The 25407-nt window shown below is 39.7% G+C and overlaps 1 protein-coding gene across 2 annotated transcripts in view; it reads left to right on the forward strand.

Moving 5' to 3' along the window:
- The window catches only part of Syn1 (Syntrophin-like 1), a 366892-nt gene that overhangs the window by 335996 nt on the left and 5489 nt on the right, over positions 1 to 25407 (forward strand). Inside the window, exons 5-8 of one of the 2 annotated variants that reach the window (XM_065233653.1) lie at positions 6678 to 6895; positions 7054 to 7136; positions 20460 to 20577; positions 20648 to 20842. In XM_065233653.1, coding sequence (XP_065089725.1) covers positions 6678 to 6895; positions 7054 to 7136; positions 20460 to 20577; positions 20648 to 20842 — 614 coding nt within the window. The remainder of the gene's footprint in view (positions 1 to 6677; positions 6896 to 7053; positions 7137 to 20459; positions 20578 to 20647; positions 20843 to 25407) is intronic. The other variant, XM_065233654.1, reaches the window with a different exon arrangement.

The raw sequence follows: 25407 nt of genomic DNA on the forward strand, positions 1-25407 counted from the left end.
ATGTAGCGACTTTTCCCTCGGTCTTCCTCTTCAACATGCTTTGGAGCTTCTTGCCGCTCAGGGCCGTCGGCCGTCCGGAACCGGGCTTTCTTTCGATGCTCTGATTGTTGGCTAATAGTGCCAAGATGATGTAGATGCCGGAACGGGCGTATCCGGCGTCCAAAAAGTGCCGCACGATGTCCGTTTTCGACGCGATGAGGTGCCGTTCAAAGAACTGATAGCGCTGTCAAATTTTGTCTGCTGACTCATGGATTACTAATATTGATGCTGCATGGGTAGTTTCGCCAGTGCGGGTAAACCCATGACAAATCGACAATGCTTGTCAATTTTTATAAATGCAAACGTTATGATTGTTACGCGCGAAGGTGCGGATTCGCGAAACTTTGTCAACCGAACGAAACAGATTACTAGGCGGAAATCGACTGCTGTTGTGAGCGGACCAACTCAGTACGGGCTATTCTCGGCCTTTCTCGCTTCCTGCTAGTTGCTTTACTAATGAAAGCCTATGCGTCTGCAAGGAAGAAAAGAGCTTCGCTCCGTATGATACTGAACTTCCAGTGAACCGTCTTCTGCTAGTTGCCTCGCTAAGAAAGCCTATGCGTCTGAAGAGGAATCTACGGATCGTCTAACTGGCTCACCAGGGAAATTTCGGTATGTACTAACAAACAGCAGTTTGAAGACTAACCGTAGAACTTCGATTTTATTCAATTCAATTTTCCTTATATACTATGTGTATGCTTACTATACCATATTTACAATTGAACTGATCGGAGCATCGAACCGCGGAATCAAAATGATGATCCCAAATACGAAAACGATTTTAAATAGATAAACGATTTTGGGAATGGTTTGAGGTTCGATTAAGCCGACGCGAGCCGCGGTGTGCTTTGGGTTTAATTTGTCCCGTCGGTAACAATGATCCTTATGTAAAACCGTGTGCTGAATTCAAAAATGTAGTCAAAAACAATCTCAGTAGGATAGTTTTCTAGATAAAGTTAAAAACTATATTTCTAAAATACAAATATCTTCAGCTGTAATAATGTTATATCAATTATTTTAACGCCAAATTAAAGGCGAAAAAATGTTCTCGATCAACTGCATATCATATTTCAGTTAGATTAGTGGTATTGTGTTAAATTAATGGATTGTTTTTTTTTTTTCTTTTGCATATTTCCTAGCAAAAATGGATTTCAGCTAAGTTCCTAAGTAAGGTGAATATTTTTTTTTTTTTCGTAGTGGTTGTGCCAACAATACCATAAATCGAACTGAAAAATGATGTCCAAGTGATTAAAAGAATTTTTTCTTACCTTCAATTTGGTGTTAAAATAATTGATTTACAGAGTATCTCAAAAATGAGCGTACACCTTATAGTATTTTTTTTTTTGGAAAGACTGTGAGTAGATAGATTTTTGAAATCTTGGCTAGTGGTTGAACAACTATTTATTGCTTTATCAGTATAGCGTTGGACTTTATTTGGCAGAGTAATGAAATTTGAGTAATTTCAATAAACGGTCGATTTTTAACTTTTTTCGTAGTAGGCGGATTTTAGTAAAATAAGCGGTATTTTTATGATCTTTATTATGACTACAGATGAGCAAAATTTGTATTTTTTAGCTAATCTAGTTTTTCTAAAATAGCTCTAACTTCTTACGCACTCATCCAAATAAGCCCAATACTATACAGATAACCAATAAACGGTTGATGAGCCAGCAGCCAAAAATTTATAAATTTATCTTGTTAAGTTGAGCTCGTATAACTGTTTTTCTAAAATGTACGGACAGCTGTACGCTCAATTTTAATATACACTGTAGCTTCATTACAGCCGGAGATGTTTGCATTTTAGTCAACAAACTTTTTTTTATCCTACTAACTACATTTTTGGATTCAGTACGCGAATTTACATAGAAAATTACCACCAGCGTACAAAGTTCAAATATGCTGTAAGCTAGTGTAATCAATATTTTTGATTTATAGGAATGCTTCCTTCTTTTAATTTTGAGCAGTTCTTTCGAATTGTACAGATTTCAGATATTTCAGAAGCTCTCTGAGTCTCGCGTAAGCACAACTAGTCTAGTCTAACCTAATCTAATCTAACACCATCATGAACGTGTTTGATTGAACTTGTGAATATGTGTTCTCGAATTGTGGCTCGGTAGTCTTATATAGTATTAAACGAGTTGCAATTTACTCGTTTAATGCTAAATAAGATCACCGAGCCACAATCCGAAAGCATTAATCAAACAGCAACTCAGCCAGTTCTGGATAATTTGTCTCGTCTGTTTGATATATGTTTCACATCGAAGATGCACCACACATATCAAAGCGGCCAAGCCTATTGTGCGGTATTTAAGGGGTAAGATGATTCAGAAAATATCGGAGATTCAAAAACAATGCATTAGAATCCAATAATTGGATGAAACGTGGACATCTTGTACTGTCCGTTCCATTTTAGGTTATTAATGTTTGGTCATTGGTCATTGGTAGCATGTAGTCTAGAAAGGTTAAGTGATGCTTAACTTTTCTCTGACGGTTCGGACATGAGTATTAACTCTTGTCCTAGCCTTTTATGGCTTATGGCTAGACAAATTTCACGCCAATTCGAAAACTTGTTGGCGGCACTCTTTTGGATTCCGATGAAACTTCCTGGGTTGTAAAGACTCAGACTACTTAAGCAAGTCTGCATACTTTTTCTCCTTGATTTGTTTTCCGTCGATCTTGTTTTCCATACTGAGTACCAATGCTACCGACACCAAGGAGGCAGCTTCCACACCTGGACCCTACCTATCGACCCAACGGGTTGACTTCCCGTATTTATTTTTTTAATTGATTAAATAGTGGATTGTAGAAAAAAAAATCTTAAAACATATGTAAAAACTAAAATTGTTATTCCTGCACTGGAAAATAAAATCTTTGAAAAATAAAAAAAATACTGTTGTCCAAATCCTAATATTTTTAACAAGTATTCTTTTTTTAATTTTCAGTATCTTGGAAAAACGCAGCAGGAATCTTAAACTCCAATTCCATTAAAACACTCTTAATCTAATACATCAAAAAATTCCACTAACGGCGCCTAGCTCTAGAACCGCTTTCCCTGTTCAACCCTCCCAGCATAATCACTATAGCCAAGCCCTGCAGACGGGATCCAATTTGAATTGCTAATTCCCGTCCACTGCCATTGCCACCGTCACCATCGTCGTCGTCGTCCCATGAATGTGATGAATTAAGGAAGCACACAGACGGACTCTGACACAGATAGATAAAAAAGAAACAACTGTTTCACGCCTCTCGCGACCTTTCGCGAGACGACGACAATGATGAAAACACAAAAGGATGGACAGATCTCGTGCACGGGACATATCTTCATAATTCAATTGCTTATAATTAGTGAAATTTCATTTTATTTTCATGACATTTTAATTTCATTTGTGCATAATTAAGGTTTTTCGCTGTCCGTTGATCCAAAGTTGGAATTTCGTGAATTTTAATTTTTTCCAATGCGCATTCTTTGCACCAATGCTAATTATTTGAGTGAAGGTGAGATCATCCCCTGACTTCGCAGTTTATGGCTTCATTGTTGGCACTGATCTTACACAAACTCCGCATCAGCAGACACCTCTTATCCGCTGTCCTCGGGCATCGTCGGAATAGGTTGAATTGCAAACGGTTTTCCCACTTTTCCTTGTCATTTCATAGCCCTGCAGCATAGCAGCAGCAGTTCTGAAATCTCTCGCGCTTGATTGAATCATCTTTGTTTTCTGCTGTGTGTCGTCCTGCTTTTACCGACCGCCTTGTGGAACTTCAAGCATTCAATGTCCAATGGAAGGCTTCCCCCTTCATGCCCTACAGCCGACGTCCCTGCAAACTCGTAAAACCAACATGTAATTACACGCTCTCCCCCCACTTCCCCTGGTTGAATGCCGTGTGCGCAGTCCGGTGAGATGAGCTCAGACCAAGGATTTTCTCTGCATTCCCTCTACCCCCCTCAACCCCGATGGCAGCGCGGGGAACCATCGTAGTGTCACAGTTCATCCCCCCACTCCCTCAGGCTGCTAGTACCCCTTGATCAAACATGACAGAAATGTAGAAAATTACTCTCGTCCTGCTCCGTTTGCATGACGCCCACCAGCAAAAGCTTCCCGGAAGCTATCGAAAGGGATGCTGCTGAGCCGGTGCCGGTCTGTGTGCTGACATTTAATCTTTTTACCCACTTTTTATCGGCCTGGAACACAGGCGTGGGTAGTTTATTCGGTGGGCACAGGCTCCCACGGTGGATCAAGTTGTCCAATTTAATATCATTTGCAAATAAAAGGTCATCTAGAATTTATTAGAAGTCAAGCTAGAGGTTTCTCAGAATCAATCCTGCCTAGGGATTCCTGAGAATCCAGAGTAGGGATTCCTCAGAATTTCCAGCTGAAAGGTGTTCTGATTCCCTTCTAAGGATTGCTCAGAGTCTAGGGATTGCTCAGAATCCCGTCTAGGGATTGCTCAGAATCTCGTCTAGGGATTGCTCAGATTTCGGTCTAGGGATTGCTCGGAATCTCGCCAGAGTAGTGCTGAGAATCCTGTCTAGGGAATGCTTAGAATCTGGTCTATGGATGGCTTAGAATCCCGTCTAGGGATTGCTCAGTATCCCATCTGGGGATTGCTCAGTATTCCATCTAGGGATTGCTCAGAATATCGTCTAGGTTTTGCTAAGAATCCTTCTCTTCGCTAGCTCCATTGATATCACTTTTAACTCCTCTTCTTCTTCTTCTTCTTCTTCTTCTTCTTCTTCTTCTTCTTCTTCTTCTTCCTCGCATTTCAAGCTTATTGCGTATAGCATATTAGCTTATTGCATGTTCTCAACTTAGTGTTCTAGATGCACTTCCACAGTTATTAATTGAGAGCTTTCGATGCCTGTACCATTTTTGCATTAGTATAATTGTGTGGCAAGTACAATCATACTCTATGCCCAGGGAAGTCGAGAAGTTTTCCAACCCGAAAAATTCCTAGACTGGACCGGGAATCGAACCCAGCCACCTCCAGCATGGTCTTGCTTTGTAGCTGTGCCTTTACCGACTGAGCTAAGGGAGGTTAACTCCTCAATACTCACGAATTTCTAACTCAGCACTATGCACTATTCACTTCTCATATCTATTTTTTCAGTCCATTCTTCTCATTTATCACATCATAGTCCATTGATTCCTACCAGTGCTGATAAAAATCATTCCTTCTACACTCAACTTAACTGAAAATGAAGACAACCTTGACAGATAGACCAACTACCTGTATGAATTTGAATTTTAGCATAAACACATTCTCTTGATCAAGGCAACCTCTGAGTATCGAAGTCAACACTTGTTTTTGTTCATTCGTGGCTGGAAGTTTATTATCGCTTGTGTTGTTGTCAATATAAATATTCATCTTCATCTTGGTGGGGATGATTTTGAGGATTAAATGCAAAATGATTATTTTCATAGTAAACAAATTCAGCGCTGTAGAACGTGTTGTGTTGGTTTTATACACAGATTGATGGAAAATTATTGCCTTGTGCTAAATTAATGATAATATCTGGAATAGACAATATTCAAAAAAATCATTTTGCCCAAAATTAATTTGATTATTTTGCTTTTGAGGATCGCTTCTGATTTTGACAATTTTGGGTTAGATAATCAAGCAGTGGTGAATATCAACAAACGCGTATTCGTTGATGTATAATGAACTCATTTGTTCGTTTTTCTTGTACTTCACAGCGAAGATATTCAAAACGAACGCAATTCATCTACACTGGGTTGAAACGATATTCCTTGCGCGTGATGGAAAATGATAAAAACAGACATTGATTCCTACTATTCAATGCTCCTTTATGATAATGTATACCTCACTTGCACAAACACACAACACACGTGCTGCTGCCCTTCAATATGGCAGCGCATAGCAAACGGGACGTTTTCTTAATTGATCAAATTAAAAATTTAAAATTTAACTTGAAAACAAAAACAGCAACAGCTGACGATTTTGTTTCATGATTTTACATACATTTCCTGGACCTGAAGAACGATGAGACTTGATCGGTTACAGAATGTGCTTTATAAGCCATAATGGGACCAATATAAACTACAATATTGGCTCTGCCCGCGAACGGTTGAACTGTTGCAATAAACATACCACCTTTTCAAAAAAGATAACGAACTCCATCTTCAACCAAAGTTTGATATGCAGAACAGCTCTCATAAAACAATGGACAGTTCAAGGAATTTATCTTCTCCCTCCAAACCTAAGCACGCCACTGCTGCTAATCTTCAGCAGCCTTCTTCATTCCTCGAAATGCCTTTCGCCTAATGTCCCCGGCAGACAAGAGCAACTTTAAAATGACTTCGGAGAGATAAAGGAAAGAAGGGAAGAATGAGTCCAATCTTGGAATTTGTCACTCCCGATCCCCCTGCTACCTCCCACCAACCGGTTCCCGATGATGCGTCACAACCCAGCGCCCGGAAGGTCGGCTACACCATCGCCCCTATTCAGCGAAATAGCTTTTAATAAATTAAGTCCTTCCCGGAGAGATGTTCGTAATTAGAAAATGTCCACCCAAACCCCCCAGTGAACACGGGGTCCTTCGTCGGTGGCGAGCATTTCATCCGTTTTTCAACAAATTATAAAACCTTTTCAAAAGACCATTTTTCTTCTTTCTCCCGCAGAAAATCGCTGCATAGAGCTGCACTCCCCGGACGGAATCCACTCGTGCATCCTGCGTGCCGTCGATCCCCAGGAAGCGACCACCTGGTTCAATGCCCTCCACTCGGCCATCGGCAAAAGCACCCAGAAAGCGCTGCTTGACGCCAACCGAGCCCTGGTGTCGATTATCGGCGAGCTCAAGTTCATCGGCTGGCTCAGCCGGAGATGCGGAGGAGAACAGGTACGGGGGACATTTTCCTTATAAATTACTCCATTTAAATCACAATCACTCTGACACAATTTGTTTTCAATTACTACCTACTTCTCCTGAGTTGTAACAGTATTCGAATTTAAAACTCATCTATTTCGAATTTTCGATTCTCTTTCCGACTTGCACAGAATGGCCGTTCCAGCTCGGAAAGCTCAGACGAATTAGATAAATGGCAATCAATTTTCGTAGCCGTCACCGATCGTGAATTTCGGTAAGTAGTACTACTTTACTTCGTCGTGTCAAGCGCTGCTTATCCTCCTACAGATGCCTTGTCGTTGGTATTTAGGCACCTACTCGAGACAGTAAGGGGCTGTCGTCGTTGTCGTCGCTGTCGTCGTTTGGGCGGGAGGATTAATTTGAAGCAGAGCAAATATTTGACTGAGCTGGTATCTCTGCCGTGGGGTCCCGGCTGGGCTTCAGTGGGTGACAAGTTGAAAGTAATTGGAATTGTAACCGAAATGTAATTGGTGGAAAATGGCTCACTGATCAGATGGAAATCTTTTCGATAAAAACCAGATGGATTCTGCTGCCACTGCTTGCGATGTTTTAATTGTATTGGTCGATAGTAGATAAATATGGTTGGAAACGAGTTTTTGCTGAGAGCTTTCTAAAAGTGAATTCGTTTAGTATCGGGGTTGGAACCGAATGTTTTGTCAGTGCCAACCTCAACAACCTGAGGTAGGTTTTAAAAACAAACGACCAAACTGACATTTGCCAGAAAACAAGCAGACCCAATCTTGATACCCGATCCAGGTTGGAGCTGAATAATAAAGGAATGCGCTATAAGGCGATTCCCAGTATTGACTAGCAATTTTTCGGGTTGGAATTTTTCTCGACTAGACATAGAGTATGATTCCTGCAGAATTATACCAATACAAAAATGGTACAGGCTTACCATTTTTGTATAGGTATAATTCTGCAGGAATCATACTCTATGTCTAGTCGAGAAAAATTCCAACCCGAAAAATTGCTAGTCAATACTGGGAATCGAGCCCAGCAGCAGTTCTGTGCCAGCAGCCTCTAGAATGATATGTCTTGGATATAAGCTCTTACCCTTTAGTTAACTGTTCTATCAGGCATTTGTGGAACAATGGGTTGGAAGCTTGGAAGCCAGTTTAGAACAATGCTGTGGAATTTTTTCCTGGATGTTCTTGGGATGATAGCTGTGCGGAAATGAAATATGTATTAGGGAAAACACATCCATCACAGAATCTGAGCCTACCAGATTTTAAGCCCCTTCAATTAGGGGGCTGTTCATAATCCACGTAGACCGATTTAAAGAGGTTTTTGACAGACCCCTCCCCCGCGTAGACAATCGTCCAAACATTTTTTTTTTTTTTGATATTTTATGGACCGTAGATTGTAACAAGTACGCTTTTCCATTTAATTATTTATTAATTATTTATTTGCACAGAATTCCTATTATATAATTTTCACATTTAAGTATATTGCATGAACGTTCGTTTTTTACAATTAAGTTCATAAATGTATTCACCGCCAAGGAACGTACGTCCATATATATATACAGTTACACTTGTCATACAAAAACCAACAAGTTCCAGATACGTACAGTTAATTCACTCCATTTGACCCGAATACGCTACCTGTTCGTTAAAGTCTGGGGTTCGAATCCGAACCGTTCTCTCTTATAAAAGAATAACCGAAAATAGATTGGAGCAAGATAGTATACTGAAATTGCATGACAAGGAAAGAGATGTAGCATTGAATGTTCTTGAGAGAAAGATGATGGAAATTGTCGTTTGAAAGGTCGTTGAATTACTTCGGTAATTTGACGTACTTCCGGCCACGATGACCGTTGAAATCACGCCTATCTGAGGGTATCTGGAACTTCTACTCGTTCACTTTGACTTGAACCGTGGAATAGGCGGGAGTGCGAGTAGTTAGTACTTAAGTGTACTTAGTATCGCGGTGTGTTTTTCGTGGTATGTGAAGTTCAAAATGTGAGGAGTCTAAAAGACCGATTTTAATGTTACATCTTTGTTCCTTTCCGTTAGCCTGTAGAGTGCAAACTATATGTAAAAAGTTCCGTGGGGTCCATTTATTGTGTGTGCAAAGTTTATAGAAAGGTAAGGTGAATAGTGTCTTTTGTGTGGAGATGTAACTGAAATGTGTCGAACAGCCGTTCGACGGCTTTTTGTTTAGGATCGTTTTGTGTAGGATCGTTTGTGCGGATTGGAGTTTGCACCGATTCGCTTCTAGCGATAGATGGCTTTGCTCGGCACACCGCAATCGAGGAAATAAATCGCGCTCTCTAGACCCCACGCTTCAACTTCAAGGTTCCCGGTTCGGGAGAGAATTCGGAAGGGAGACACCGTTTAACTGTTCTCCGGCAGAGCGTTGGCCAAATCCGCCAATGTCAACCACGTGAACCTACGTACATTATTCGTCTTCGACGATCCCCTCGTTGACATTTGCGCCACCGGCAGTCGGCGCTGGTTCAGTACCAATTCGAGGGTTCGATTGGGAATTTCCGCACCAATCAGTCCGGGGTGCAATGTGCAACACCACCACCATTTGAATAGGCTGCTACTTTGCCGACCTCCCTTCGACAAAGGGATGCTTCTGTGCCGACCCGGATGAAGCAGCGACGACAACGACGACCGTGAATAAAAAACGCATGCGAATCTCCACACATACAAACACATGAGCTCGAAGAAAATTAGTAAGTTAGGCTAGCAATCGCTAGAAACAGATCAGGATACCGCACACACGTTTAGGGAGAGCTAGCAAACAAACGAACAAAAATGGGAAAGGAACAAGAGTCATGAATAAACCTAGGTTAGGAACACGAATAAATCCTAAATGATTTCCGGTATTTAGCCATGAAATAAATGTTATTTTCGTAAAGTAAAAGCTTTCCCCGTAATGTTAATTTTTGTTGGTTAGATTCTTCACGTTTTGGTCGTTCTATTTTGCGTTATCTTCTTGTAGTATTTTTGGTTGTAGTTGAATTTACTCCAGGTTGGACTGCCTGGAAAAACAGTCTCCGCACTCACGTGTCAGGATCGGGGGAGGAAATCTGAACGGGAAAGTTCCTCCAGTGATGATAAATGTGCGTGGGGTTTTTGCGTTACGGTAGAACGACGGTTAACTTCAACTTTCGCTTAAGACCGTTGGAAGCGGCCTCTGTTTGTGAGGATCTCAATCCCTCATGGAATTTCAGTCTGCTGAATCGCTCTTAAACTAAATTTCGGTCTCTTCCATTCATAAACCCGCCCTGAGGTTGGGTTTCTTGCCGGGCAAATTAAACTTGACGAGTGGTCCTCTTCGGAGGTGGCGCTTAAGCCACTCGTTTTAGAGACAGGAAGCGTATTCGGTGGTCGAGATCGCGCAGGCCGCGAGGCGTGCGTTACAAGATATTGATCTACCCCCCCCCCCCCCTTAAAGAGTCTACGCAGTTTATGAACAGCCCCTTCAGTCCGCATCGTGCTCTCTTGCCATGCGGGTCTATTTGCTTTTTGCTGAAGGAAGTGTTACTACTACCTAAAGCTACAACAAATTTAAACAGCACTTTTCAGTGCTCAATCTGTAAAATGTCTACCTTGTTCAACTCTTATTCTTCTTCGATCCTTGTTTGGACCCTACTCGAGGTAATCCTTCTTGGATATCGATTTGGAAAATTCCTCTTCGATCCTTCAGATGCTTTTAGTAATCTGCTTGGAAGTCGATTTGGATAAAAATTTACTGCCACCATGGCGCCTAAGCGCATTGGCGTAACTAATGGGGGTGCCAGGGGGCCAGCCCCCCTCCAGAATTATCTAGGCCCCCTCCAGAATTTTTTATGTTTGTTTTTGACTCACCGGTATTTTGTCAAGCTTGTTAAGTTCAATGCTACTATTTATCAGTGATTAATAAAATTGATCCACCAACAAAGATTTTTTAAAGTCCTTTATGTTGATTACTTTTGTTATGTTCTGGACTAGAAGAAACAATTTTGAGAAATTATATAATATCAAATCGATGGCGATAAGACGTTTTCAGGCTCTACAAATTGGCCATGAGCCCAGGAATTTTTCTTTATATTATGGAAACTTCGTAAAACTTCAAATAGAACTTCAGGGAAGATCGTAGAAATTAAGTAAAGTTGGTAGAAATTTTGGGAAATTCATAGACCTTCAAAAAAATTCGTAGGAAAAAAGAACTTGGAAAAGTTCAGAAAACTGCGTAGAAGTAGAGAATTCATTTAAATTTGAGGAGCTTCGTAGAAGTTAAAGGAACATTATTTTATTTTAGGGAAGCTCATTATTGATCGGGAACCTCTACATAATTTCAGTTTTTTAGCCTCATGGACTTGGAATAGTTGTGGAAATTCAACAGCAAACTTTGTAGAAGATTTTCGAATTTCATAGAATTTTGAGGAGCTGTGTAAAACTTCATATAAATGTAAGGAATTTTGAAAAAGTTCAGGGAATTTTTTAAAAGATCTAGACATACAGGGTGCGTGACGAATTTTTGCAGTAAATGGCATATTTGAGAAAAAATACATCAGTTAGTTATTCTAGCAATGAATTTTGTGCGCTTTATTTTCTTTCGCAACATATGGAAGCTGTAAGTAAATTTATTCAAAAAAATTGCCTTGCCTTTCGACGACTGTAGTTAGACGCTTCCGGAAACTGCAGTATGCACGTTTTAAAATGTTTTGATCCATAGATGTCATCACTGTCTTGATTTTAGCTTTTAGCGACTTAAGTGTGGTGTGAGGGGTTCTATTGGTATCCCGTTGGACGACACCCTATACAAAATAATCCAACGGATTGATATCGGGACTGCTTGGGGGCCAAATTTCTTCCTCCCAAATTTACGAAATATTTTCCGTAAGCCATTTCTTTGCTTTATTAGCAGTATGAGCAGGTATCACTTTCCCAAGCCTTTTTTAATATTATACACTGTTCTTTCAGACACACTTACCGACCGAATTATTTCTTTCATGCATACTCCGGCGCGCAACAAAGCGACAACGGCTGACAGATTGCTCTCTTGTTTCGACATCTTTACGTTTAATCAACATTGTTTGTTTAAATCTTACACCTAACAGTATAAGCTATCCAGTGCTGCCAAATATATCTAAATCATGATGCACAAGCATGAGAAATTACTATTTGAAATTTACCACAAAAATTTGTCACGCACCCTGTAGCTCAATAAACTTCTAAGAACATCAGGGATCTTCGCTTCAGTTTAGGAAACTTCGTTGCAGTTTTTCTGAGATCTTACTCCAAAAAAGCTCCATGAACTTCTTGAAGGTTTTGGGAACCTCGCTAAATTTAAGGAACTTTCTAGGTGTTCAATAATATTTGTAGATGTCTTAGGTGTCTTTCCAGAAGCGCAAAGATGTCCAGATATCTTTGTTGAATTTAATATAAATTATTTGAAACCTAAGTTTTGTAGATGTTCAGGAAACGATGCATAAGTTACAGGATATTCTTTCAAATATCCTTCCTATACATGAGGAAATATTCGAAAGATCTCCATATAGTAAAAGACATTAGTAAAGTTCACTGGATATTTGGTAGGTTGTAGGTTGATCAGGAAGTATTCAAAAGTTTTCCAGCTAATGGAATCTTGAATGATGAGTCTTTATTTTATGGCCATATTTGTACATTCTCTTTAAGGAAGACCCGTGCCTTGGTGTTTTAGCTATATTGTAACAAATTTTCACTCCAGCAGCTAAATTCTGGGCAGAAATTTCAATTTCTGCATGTACCTAATATGTATAAATTTCTTTCTTTTCGATGAATTGTATGGCCAGAATTCAGCTGCAGGATAGTTTGCATGGATCGACACTTAAAACATTTGATTACATTACCTGAAAAAGCTCTATCCTGCATAATGTATGTGTAAATAATAAATTGATACCAAATGGGTTTAACTCAAGGGGTAAGTCACTCTGCACATTGTGCCGAAATTAGATTCGGCACAGCTTGGGCACATCTATCGGCACACCTTCGATATACCTTTGGCACAATCTTGTAGGCATTGGAATATTGTAAATAAAATGGGAGTATTTACTGTTGGACAACTGTCGTTGAAGTTTTTCACAATATTACGTGCTGTTTGACTGTATTTTCAAGAATATCCTCTAAGATACCAGAGGAACTCAGACCAGCAGTTCACTTAAAGATCTAAATATGAAATGTAGGTTCTAGAGTTGGCTCAAGAGAAAGAGGCAGTATTAGTACCCTTAATTCAAATAATGCTGCAACTCACACAAAATAAACTAAAGAAGTCTATTCATCATTCTCTAAAGTCGGTCTCCAACAACGCTCCTCACCGGTTCCAACTCTTTCTGGCCGGTGATAGACCGATGCTTTTCACATCACGAAAAGTTATGTTTATATGTAAAGCACCCAAGAACAGTGTACACTATGGAACACAAATCACCGAGATGTTGCACACCCGCCACTTCCCGCGTCATCCTCAATCCGATTTATCTTTGCAATTTTAAACCAAAACATTCAAGGTGTCAGTAATACCGGGTTGCCGGGATGGGTATTTTACTAACAATCGCAGCTTGCTCTATGACCGGCACAATCGGCACACCTGCTGCACACTTGAGGCACACTAACGAACACAATCAGGCAAGTTTCGAGTCCATTCTTTTCGATTAGAAATATAGTTAAATCTTGATTTTGTTAGTTAGTTCTGAAATTAAAAAAAAAAATGTTCTGGATAAATGCTTTATTACTTTTTTTCACTTCAAATATCAGAATCATGACATTCAAAATCCGGTATCTTAAAAACCTGACGAAATTAAATTATAACCTGATTATTCACGATTTCTGCCACATTTCAAGATTTTTCGAAATTTTTGATTCCTGTTTCCTTACTTTCTTATCTCGAACAATTTTTTTCTCGGGAAATGCTGTGAGTCTCAGAATCTAGGTTAGTTTCCTAAGATCTTGAATTACGAATCCTGATGAATGTGGGCGTCTTAGTGGAATACCTGTATAAAGAGAGAGAGAAGGATTAGTATTTTCCATTTAATTTCACTACTTTATTTGCTTATCCTTGACAGATACGCGTATTTCGTCTACAATGTGCAGACTTCTTCAGTGTCTTGAACTAAGTCGAGTATTAGTACAAGACACTGAAGAAGTCTGCACATTGTAGACGAAATACGCGTATCTGTCAAGGATAAGCAAATAAAGTAGTGGAATTAAATGGAAAATGCTAATCCTTCTCTCTCTCTCATTATATTGAATTACGAGTTTTGAAGACCAGGAGATTAAAAACTTGTCTATGCCTATGATATCGAATTTTTTTTTAAATCCGTTTAATTTATTTTGAACAAAATTTCGTCCACATTTTTTGGGAAGGCACATTTATTTTGAGGAGTTTTTTTTTTTTAACTTTTGATTAGGTCAAACCTACTATCAGTATTAAATTTCTTCTTGTTTTTAATATTAATTTGCTAGAATTTTGACGAAATCACTGTCCAGGGAGGATATTGCAATTTTATCCTAGTCTTATAATAAATCTAAATTCGTTGACTTTTATTAACATTTGTATTTGAAGAATGTATGCTTAAAATCTGTATCAGAGATATCCTTTTTTATTACTTACAAAATCTTGAAAATATATGGGTTTGAGATAACAAAACTATTTCTATTTTAACATTAACAATGTTAAGAATTGTGCATCTGCAGCATATACATGTACGTAATAAGTGGATTTGTTAGTTATTTCGACGCTTTTTCACAAGTTCTTGTTGAAAATCAACAGCATTGCTATCGATGCGTGGAAATATTTCTGATCGATTGGTGATAAAATTATTGAAATTGGTCCAGGAGCAGCTGAGTTATTAACGTTTAAAATCTTTCATAATTTCGTTACATGTTCCATTTTCAGTTTTCACAAAGTGTACCCCCATAAAGAAATCATCTACGTAGTCCTACGTCAAAAAATTATGCATCTTGAACATTTTCCTACGTCTTAAATGTATTAAATTTATTCTGTGCGCACTTTACATTTATGAAATTCAATCTCCTAGAATTTAATTTTGGTTCCTTTGTATGAAATTGGACTGATGGTGATATATTCAAAATCAAAACAAAATCTAGTTACAAAATTCATGAAACCACTAAACTACCGAAGTTTGAGATGCTTATATTTGATCATTGCTTGTTCAAAATCAGTAAGCGTTTAAGGCTCTCCCGATCGAGGTCCCAATGAAATAAATATAATCAAAATAAATTGTTTTGCCATTAAAATAATAGTAAGCCTCAATGTCATATTATTGGCCACAGAAAAAAAAATGTACACAAAAATAAGTTGACTTAGACGCAATTTAAGTGAGTTTTTTAATAAACCGTTGTTTTGCAAAATTAAAAAAGGGCAGCAGGTCCCCCTTCGGCCCCCTCCAGATAAATTTTCAAGCTACGCCAATGCCTAAGCGCAAAAGAAAAGAGCAAGCTCTTGATCCCTCTTCTGATGAAATTAATTTGAGTTATCAATTTGATTTACTCACGGATGATGAGAATGATCCATCATCCAAGAAAAAATCTAGTAAACTTTCCCGGCTTAATGCCAAGAAGGAAAAGATTCCCCCTATTGTGATAACCACTTCCGATTTCCATGCTCTTCGCATGGAACTTTTGAACTTCGTGAAAGTTAAGTTTTCACTACAATTTGAACGTCGGGGTGAATGCCGTGTATTGGCTGAAACCTTGGACGGATTTAAATGTCTTCTCAAGTATCTTACTGAGAAGAAGCACAAATTTTTTACTTACGACACCAAAATTGAACGTGTGTTCAAGGTTGTCATGAAAGGACTGCCCAGTGGTGAATCCCTGGATCAGATCAAAGATGAACTGGTAAAATTACTTGGAGTTGTGCCACTCCAAGTAATCAAAATGAAAATGAAATCCCGTCCTGGCGATTTGCGCAACGGGATTTCTAATGATTTTTATTTAGTTCACTTCAAGTCTACTGAACTAAACAACCTTAAGGCCTTAGAAAAAGCTAGCCTTATGCTCCATGTCCGAGTGAAATGGGAACACTGGAGGAGATTTCGAAAACCTCACCAAGTGCCAGGGATGGGATCACGGAACTAAAAATTGCTACATGGCAGCTAAATGCATGAATTGTGGTGATTCCTCTCACGCAAATGACGACTGTCCTGTGAAGAAAGATCCTAAGAAATTTAAATGTTCAAATTGTGGTGAAAACCACAAATTCAATTTTTGGATATGAATGAATGAACTCGCAAAGCGATCCTACAATCTCGTTCTAACCGACTGGTAAATAGGAAACGCTCCACGTTTCCGAACAGGTACAAATTACTCTGCTGTTAACAACGGTCAGCGAGGAACAAATTCTACATTCGTACCCGTAGGTACAAATATCACCCCTGCTTCAAATTTTTCATCTATATCTACTCCCCTCGCTGCTAACAATGTTCAGCGAGTTAATGGAGCTACCTATGCTGCTATTGCACCGGGTAGAAATCAAAATACTAACGAACGTAATTCTTACGGAAATTTGGATAATTTTGGCTTAGGATGCATTACTGCCCCAAAAATGGAATTTTTACAGAAATCATTAATGGACATGATTTCTGATATGCTTAAATCTAACTCCATGTTTGATGCTATTCAAACTGGAGTGAAATTTGCAAACAATATTGTCATGACTTTAAAATTCAGTAATGGATTTTAAAGCATTAAATATTTTAAATTGGAATGCTCGATCTCTTAAAGATAATGAAGACGAGCTATTTAACTTTTTGAGAGTTCATAACGTGTATATTGCCGTTATAACTGAAACGTTCCTTAAACCTGACCATAAGGTTAAGAAGGACGCAAATTATTACATTTATAGAAATGATCGTCTTGATGGACTCTGTGGTGTGGTGTGTAGTGTGTTGCCATCATTATTCATGGACGAATCAAACATAAAATTCTTTCTTCATTTGAAACCAAAGTTTTTGAAACTTTGGGTGTTTCTGTTGAAACAAAATTTGGACAACTTACGTTTATAGCTGCCTATTTGCCATTCCAATGCGTAGGCCAGCAAAAGAATTTCCTCAAGGGTGACCTTCAGAAACTTACCCGTCATAGGTCTAAATTCTGTATTATTGGTGATTTTAATGCAAAGCAGCGCTCATGGAATAATGCTCAAAGCGGGTATATTCTGTTTGATGATTGTTCTGCAGGTAATTACACTATTCAATATCCAAACAGCCTAACATGCTTTTCTTCTGCAAGAAATTCCTCAACTATTGATTTGGTCTTAATTGATTCATGTCGACTTTGTTACCAATTGGTTACTCATGCTGACTTCGGTTCTGATCACCTTCCAGTAACTTTTGAAATATCCCAAGAAATAATTTGTAATCCCAGCAGCTCTACTTTCAATTATCATAGAGCTGATTGGGAGCAGTATCGGATATTTATGGAATATAACTTCGACCCAAACATTCCTTTGCAAGCCAAAGATGAAATTAATTATGCTCTTGAATCTCTGACTACTTCTATAGTTGAAGCAAGAGCTGCCTCAGTACCGAAATGCGAGGCTAAATTCGATTCAATTATAATAAACGACGATCTTCAGCTCTTGATCCGTCTTAAAAATGTCCGTAGGAGACAATATCAAAGAACACGTGAGCCTGCCATGAAAGTTATCTGGCGGGTTTTGCAATAACAAATTAAAAACCGATTATCTGGCGTGAGGAGCAAAACTTTTGAAAATAATGGTTCTAAATTAGACCCGAGTTCCAAACCCTTTTGAAAACTCACAAAATTTTTGAAAAAAAACCTCAAAAGCCTATTCCAGCGCTTAAAGAAGGTGGTAAAATTTTGATCACAAATTTGGAAGAAAGCTCATTTGGGATCTGCGTCCTCCATTAGCTCCATTGGGTGGCACAAAAGTCATCCAAGAACACATTATTTGAAGCTGCTTTATTTGGTGCTTTGGCTCAATTATACGTCAATTATTTACTGCTTGTACGGCCATGGTAACGTTTCGGTATAGGCGAAAATTTAGCTAATGCATTTGATGATATCGTTTGATGAAACTATGGGAAGTGAAGTCACGCATCAAGAACAAATGACCGTGCTATCGATTGGTCATACTCGGATTGGTGGATCTCATCGGCAAACCATGATGATGGTAACGTATGAACGATGCTTAAAATCATGCCGACATCAACGCCACTGCTATCACTGACGGCAGCTTCAAAAACCAATGGCCGTGTCAGAGGATTGCCATTAGCTCTCAGACACCAGGCGCGTCCGGCTTGCCACAATTGTTGCAGCGGTAGGCCATGTGGCAGTTTCTCGTTCCATGCCCAAATAGCATAATGTTGCGCATTGGGTGACATCACGGTGGACTGGCTTGTACCGTTCCTGAAGGTCTTTCAAGCATGTCGAATTCCTTTCCAGGTGGACCAGATACAGCTGGTCACGGTACTTACGTGAAGCGTCATGACGAATCATCTTGAAGATGTTAATTGGCTTGAGTCCATGTTGCTTCAATTCATCCGACAGTGTGGCTGTTTTTGGTTAATTAGCATTTTGCATGCAATTTTTTGGTATTATTCTTTGGTATTTTACCCCTTATGAAAGGCCGATAAACACCAAATTTTGGTATCAGGAATAGAATTAGGCGTTCATAACATATTTTCTCCTGCTCGGGTTCCCCGCTATCCTGGCTGAGTGATGTTTACTTCGCAGTTAATGAGATTTTTTTTATTAGATTGAACCCATTGGATATTTTTACAGATTTTTCCCTCATGGGAGCTGAGTGAACAATTCTGGAGAACAGTCCCATCTTGTCCAAAATATTTCCACCAAAAGGCCCAACGCAGGGGTTAAATGCTGAAAGTGATATTCCGGCATGTCAAGATTTACGATTGACACTGATTGCTTTCTTCGCAGAAGCCAAGGAAGTCCTCCCGATGAACCGGAGCAGTCAGTGCAGTCATGGGTGGTTAAAATGTGGGATTTGCCTCTGACTATCCTGCCAGAAGACGAACGACGACTGACATTCATCGGGCTACTGGAATTGTGGTCAGCCCAGAAGAGAGAATGCATAATTAATTTGTCTGTTTAATTTGATTTGTAACATTATAACACCGTTACCGAGACTCGAACCGAAGGCTTTGTGGCTGTCACTCGGTTTAAGCCGCTCGAAAGACCAAAGTGTAATAGGTTGCTAATTGATCGTGGTGGATATATGTAGGTGGCTTCAAAGTCATGAGGTGAACCGAATGCAACTGTCACGTCTTGTAGTATGTGTGTGTGTAACAACGACGACGACGACGACGGCAACGGAACAACACGAACTAATCACATTAAGCCCTGCTGAGGGAAACTAACTGGATCAGGGCGAGCATCGGTCGAGACGAGACTATGGCGAATTTGATGCCATCAACTGTGCCTTTAGTCAGAAAATTCCAAATTTTAAATTGCCAAAGTTGTGGGATCCATTTGCCTAAACCCATGCGATTGTGTGCGGGTTTGATAAAAGCATGAGGATGTGGAATGTAATATATCTCGGGTGATGGTCGGGTAAAAGTCGTTACGCTTCTTGTTTGTGGGTTGAAAAGCGCACTTGCAGCACCATCACTGTTCAGCTTCTCAACTTCTGTTGGAGATACGTATAGGAAACCCCCGTCAGGAAAGTTTCTCCGTTCCCTGGCTCGAGATGCTGTTTGTTGGCTGTTTGAATGTAAATTGCGCTCTCCGTCGAATGATAAACTTTACTACATGCCACGACTTGTGTGCGCCATAATAGGTTGTGGGATTGTCAAATGACTCAAAGTTTGCTCAACTTTCACGAAGAATTTAAGAGGGTTGAACGAATTCATGTCGGATGAATAGAGAGCAAACCTTCAATTATTTCAAAATTACCTCACAACCAACGCAGCAAAAAATGTTGATTGTTTTACGACTTGCCCCATTACCTTTTTTTTTGTGTTTGGACTGATTGTCGTGATGTAAAAATAATGATCTCCCTCTAAAAGCACCCACCCCATAACGAAGTATGACGATGGCATGGAGCAGCCTGCCGCATTATCCTCATTAAACAGTCATCAAGGTCTTTTTCGAGCAGCTTGCACCGCTCTCGATCACAATACTTCCCTCTACTTTTACGGCTTGCTATGATTCAGTAATTTTTCAATTGCCAGAACTACGCCATCGTCCGCCAAATCAAGGTCGGGAAATCAAGGAATCTCTCGCTTTTCTGACTTCTTCAACTCTTTGGCTTGGCAAAAAACACTCCTTCCATCCTAGAAAATGGTGTGAACATATTTGCATATTTGATTAGGACACCGCAGTCGGTGTGCGTCTGAAATCTCAGTCAGCTTTGCTTGAATTCGTTCCACAAAACCGACTGTTGCTGTTGCTTTGAGATACCTGCCTATACCCATCCCATATTTGTGTCTGCAGGAAGGTATGGAAATCGTATGAATTTTAAAGCACAAACCCTATTCAAATCAGTATGATTGGTGATCCTTATCAGGAATCCCCTGATTCGCATTTGAACCCAACTTATGCTCCCTTTGTTTCAGATTGTACGAAAGCGCCCCCTGGTCGGTGGAAGCCTGGAGTCGACCGTTCGAGTGCAGTCCACTGGTGATGACGCGACTAGCTGGTGCTGGCAACACTTCCACCGTTGGATCAAACTCTGTAAGTATGGGGAAAAAGAAAACCTGTCCATCACATTATTTCGATGAGGTAAATTGAAATTTAATTCTAGACGACGAAATTTGATTTACAGAGCGCCCAGTCCAGTGTGTTCTGCGTTCGGTGCGGTACCACGCGCGGAGTCGTCAGCCATTGGTTGCGCTCGGAGACGAATCGGGACATGGCGGCGTGGGCACGGGTGCTGGTGCAGGGTTGCCACAATGCCATCATCTGCCAGCGGGAGTTTTCGTTCCGGTGCTTATATCAGGTGAGTTTGAAATACGAGTTTTTTTTTTCTCAGAAAGGATCCTATCTAACATGTAACCTAGGTGATGCAAAGAGAAATTTCTAAACAAAAAGAGAACCAAAGACTGCTGTAAAATATCGACGACACACGGAGATATTTACAAAACAGCTTTCGTCACTCACTCGAGCTAACAGCCATCGTTAAGGGAAATCATATCAATTCGACAGTGAGCATGCAGAAGGGTGTATACGCAATGATCGATTCTCTTCATCGATTTTCTCTTTGCATTGCTACAGCTAAGCGAAACCATTTTCTAGAATTTGTTCAATGCAGAAATTTTATATATGATGCTGGTTAAATATATATATTTTTAGTAAAAACACGAAAGAAGAACCATTTCTTAAGCGAATCATATGCCAAGAACTAAATTCAACCGAGATATGGCCATTTCCCTGGAATCGGTTCTGGTGAAGGGTTCTGAATGCGGGCAGATATTTTAATCACTCAAAACATGCCGTGCGACAGCTCTTTCTTCATTGTTTCTCAACAATAGACTTTCGATAAACTTTAAATGCATCATTGACCACATTGGCCGTTCTCGGGACCTCCGGTATGCTCGGGGGAACCTGGAACAGAGCACAATTGCGTTTTTACACCAATACATGCCGTGCGACAGCTTTTTCTGCAAGCTTTTTCATGACTAGGCTTTTGATAGACTTTAAATGGATTAGTGAGCAAATTGGCCACTCTCGGGACCTCCGGTATGCCCGGGGGAACCTGGAACAGAGGACAATTGCATTTTTACACCAAAACATGCCGTGCGACAGCTCATTCTTCATGGTTTTTCATGAATAGGCATTAATTAAACTTCAAATTGATCAGTGACCACATTGGCCGCTTTTGGAATGACGGGATACCCCCGGGGGGAACCTGTAGTAGGGGGCAATTGCGTTTTTACTCAAAAACATGTCGTGCGATAGCTCTTTCTTCATGGATTGTCATGAATATGCTTTCTATAGAATAGAAGTGGATCATTGACCACATTGGCCGCTCTTGGAACCACTGGGATGCCCCAAGAGAACCTGTAGCAGGGGACAATTTCGTTTTAACTCAAAAACGTGAAGTGCGACAGCTCTTTCTTCATGGATTTTCATGAATATGCTTTCTATAGAATAGAAGTGGATCATTGACCTCATTGACCTTTCCGGAGTCACTGGAATACCCTTGGGGGAACCTGTAGTAGGATGCAATCACATTTTTACACAAAACAATGCCATTGGAGAGCTCATTCTGGAACCAGCAGATGCCCCATGTAAGAGGAAAATTGTATTTTCACTTCACAATGCCGTTCGACAGCTCGAACTATCTGAAGTCTTGAAATGGATCATTGACATTGAAATGGAGCAGTGACTAGGGAGAGTAGGTCTTTAAACTCTGGTTGTACACCAATAAAAGTCTCTCTCTTGTATTAATGTAAGGTGTAGCAAGAGCACAACAACAACACTTTAACACTCCGAATACGATGCCTCCGAAAAACGTGTAACAGCAAGTTTGCAATAGCATAACTTAGCCATTTCTTAATGAATTTCAAAAATTGTGGTACCTCTAGAATTCCTAGGGTCTGTAGATTATTTTGATTGTAAAAAGATTAAAAATAAGGTCGTCTACTTTATTCAAAAGCGAAAAGAGTCGTTACACGTTTTTTTAAAAGGAGTGTTTATGAGTTTTGCAAGTGGCCTAAGATCCATTAATTAGATTAATGGGCACAAATGTTCATAATTAGCCAGAATACAGTTATGGTTCCTATATATGGATCATATAGACAACAAAACGGTCCTCCGGAAGATTCGGAACATCCGTAAAATTGATCAATCCACGAAACTAATCATAGAGCTCCGCGCTTTTTTCGAAAACATTAGGAACTGTGATATAAGAAAAAAATTTGGGATCATGACATAAACACGGATCCGGATGGCCATGGAAGCGTGCTCAGGAAGATCCGAAACATTTGTCAAAGTAGTCAATCCATGAAACTGATCCTAGAGCTCCGCGGTTTTTTTCGAAAACACTAGTAACTGTGATATAAGAAATAATATAGGGTCGTGAAATAAACAGGAATATCGGAAAGATCCTTAAAAGTGGTCCATCGATGAAATTGATCCTAGAGCTCCAGGGTTTTTTTTTCAAAAACATTAAAAACTGTGATATAAGAAAGAATTTGGGTTCATGACATAAACACGGACCCAGATGGCTATATGACCATCCTCCGGAAAATCCGAAACATCTGTAAAAGTGGTCCATCCATGAGACTGATCCTAGAGCTCCACAGTTTTTTTTTTCTCGAAAACACGTGGAACTGTTATATAAGAAAGAATTTGGGGTCGTGACATAAACATGAACCCGGATGGTTATGGAACCGTCCTTCGGAAGATTCGGAGCATCGGTAAAATTGGTTCATCCATGAAACTGATTCTAGAGCTCAGCAGTTTTTTTTTTTTAAATCTCTTGGAACTGTGATATAAGAATGGTCGTTACGTAAACATGGGCCTTGATGGGCATGAGACCATCCTTTGGAAGATCTGGAACATCTTTAAAAGTGGTAAATCCATGAAACTAATGCTAGAGCTCCGCAGTTTATTACAAACAATACTAGGAACTGTGTTAAAAGAATAAATTTGGGGTCGTGACTTAAACATGAACCTGTATGGCCATTGAACCGTCATTAGGAAGATCCGGAACACCCGTAAAAGTGTTTCATACATGAAACATACTTCGAAAACTTCACAGCTCGAAGTGTTCTCGAGAAAACATTGAACTTCTAGAATCAGTATCATCGATGCACCACTTTTACGGATCTTTCGCAAGACGGTTTCATGGTCATCCGGGCTCATGTTTATGTTACGACCCAAAATTAATTCTTATATCACAGTTCCACGTGTTTTCGAAAAAAAACCGTGGAACTAATGGATCAGTTTTATGGATTGACCATTTTACGGATGTTCCGGATCTTCCAGACAACGATCCCATGGCCATGCAGGACCCAAAATTCTTATATCACAGTTCCTAATGTTTTTGAAAAAACTGTGGAGCTCTAGGATCAGTTTCATTGGTTGACCTCTTTTCCGGATGTTTCGGACCTACCAGAGGACGGCCCCTTGGCCATTCGGGTCCATGTTTATGTTGTGACCCCAAATTCTTTCTTATATCACATTTCCTAATGCTTTCGAAAAAAAAACCACGGATTTCTAGGATCAGTTTCATGGATTGACCATTTTCAAGGATGTTCCAGATCTTCCAGAGGACGGTCCCATGGTCTTCTAGGTACATGTTTATGTCATGACCCTTAATTAATTTATATATGACACTTCCACGTGTTTACGAAAAAACCTAGGCTCTAGGATCAGTTTCATAGATTGAACACTTTTACGGATGTTCCGGATCTTCCGGAGGATGGTCCGATGGCCATCCGGGTCCATGTTTATGTCATGAACCCAAATTATTTTTTATATCACAGTTCCTAATGTTTTCGAAAAAACCGCGGAGTTCTAGGATCAGGGGTTTATGGATAGACCACTTTTACGGATGTTACGGATCTTTTGAGGACCGTTCCGTTATATCCAGTTTCCATATATAGGAATCATGACTGTAATCTGGCTAGTTATGAACATTTGTGCCCATTAATCTAATTTATGGATCTTAGGCCACTTGCAAAACCCATAAACACTCCTTTTAAAAAAACGTGTAACGACTCTTTTCGATTTTGAATAAAGTAGCCGACCCTATTTTTAATCTTTTAACAATCAAAATAATCTACAGACCCTAGGAATTTTAGAAGTACCACAATTTTTGAAATTCATTAAGAAATGGCTAAGTTATGCTATTGCAAACTTGCTGTTACACGTTTTTCGGAGGCTTCGTGGTCGGCGTAAAGTATTTTACCCACCGTATTCGGAGTGTTAATGAACAAAATGACTGTCGACGTCAGCTCTGGAGATGTTCGCCAGCACTTTTGTGCTCGCTAGTAACCATCAGTAAGTGCCATTTCCTGCATTTAAAAATAAACAATAGTGACAGTGCGAATAAACCATTCTTATTTGAAAAGTTGCGCCTAAAATCTGGTTTCCAAAGCTATTTGCTATTTGCAAAGCTATGTTTTATTAATGAATTATTATTTATAAATTAGGAATGTCTTTTAAAATTGTAGAAAAATTTTATAATGGAACCGTCTAATATGATGTTGGACCACCATTTGCTTCAATAACAGCTTGGATTCGTCTGGGAATTGATTCATAAAGTTTTTGGATGGCTTCTAGTGGAATGTTGTACCATTCTTGGATCAAAAGATGTTCAAGCGTTTTCAACGACGATGGAGGAGGAAAAACGCTTCAAATACGAACTTACAACGTCGACCAAAGTGGCTCAATTATATTTAAATTAGGCGACTGTGCTGGCCATGGCAGGTGCGTAAAGTCCTCGTCGTGTTTCGCACTACAGGTTCCCCCCAGGGCATTCCAGTCAATGTGGTCATCCCAGGAAAGGTCAATGTGGTCAATGATCTACTTCAATTCTATAGAAAGCATATTCAT

The sequence above is a fragment of the Ochlerotatus camptorhynchus genome, unplaced genomic scaffold (genome assembly GCF_037179485.1).
Source record: "Ochlerotatus camptorhynchus isolate MF236.1 unplaced genomic scaffold, CSIRO-AGI_Acam_v1.1 ptg000406l, whole genome shotgun sequence".
NCBI classification, from domain to species: Eukaryota; Metazoa; Arthropoda; class Insecta; order Diptera; family Culicidae; genus Ochlerotatus; species Ochlerotatus camptorhynchus.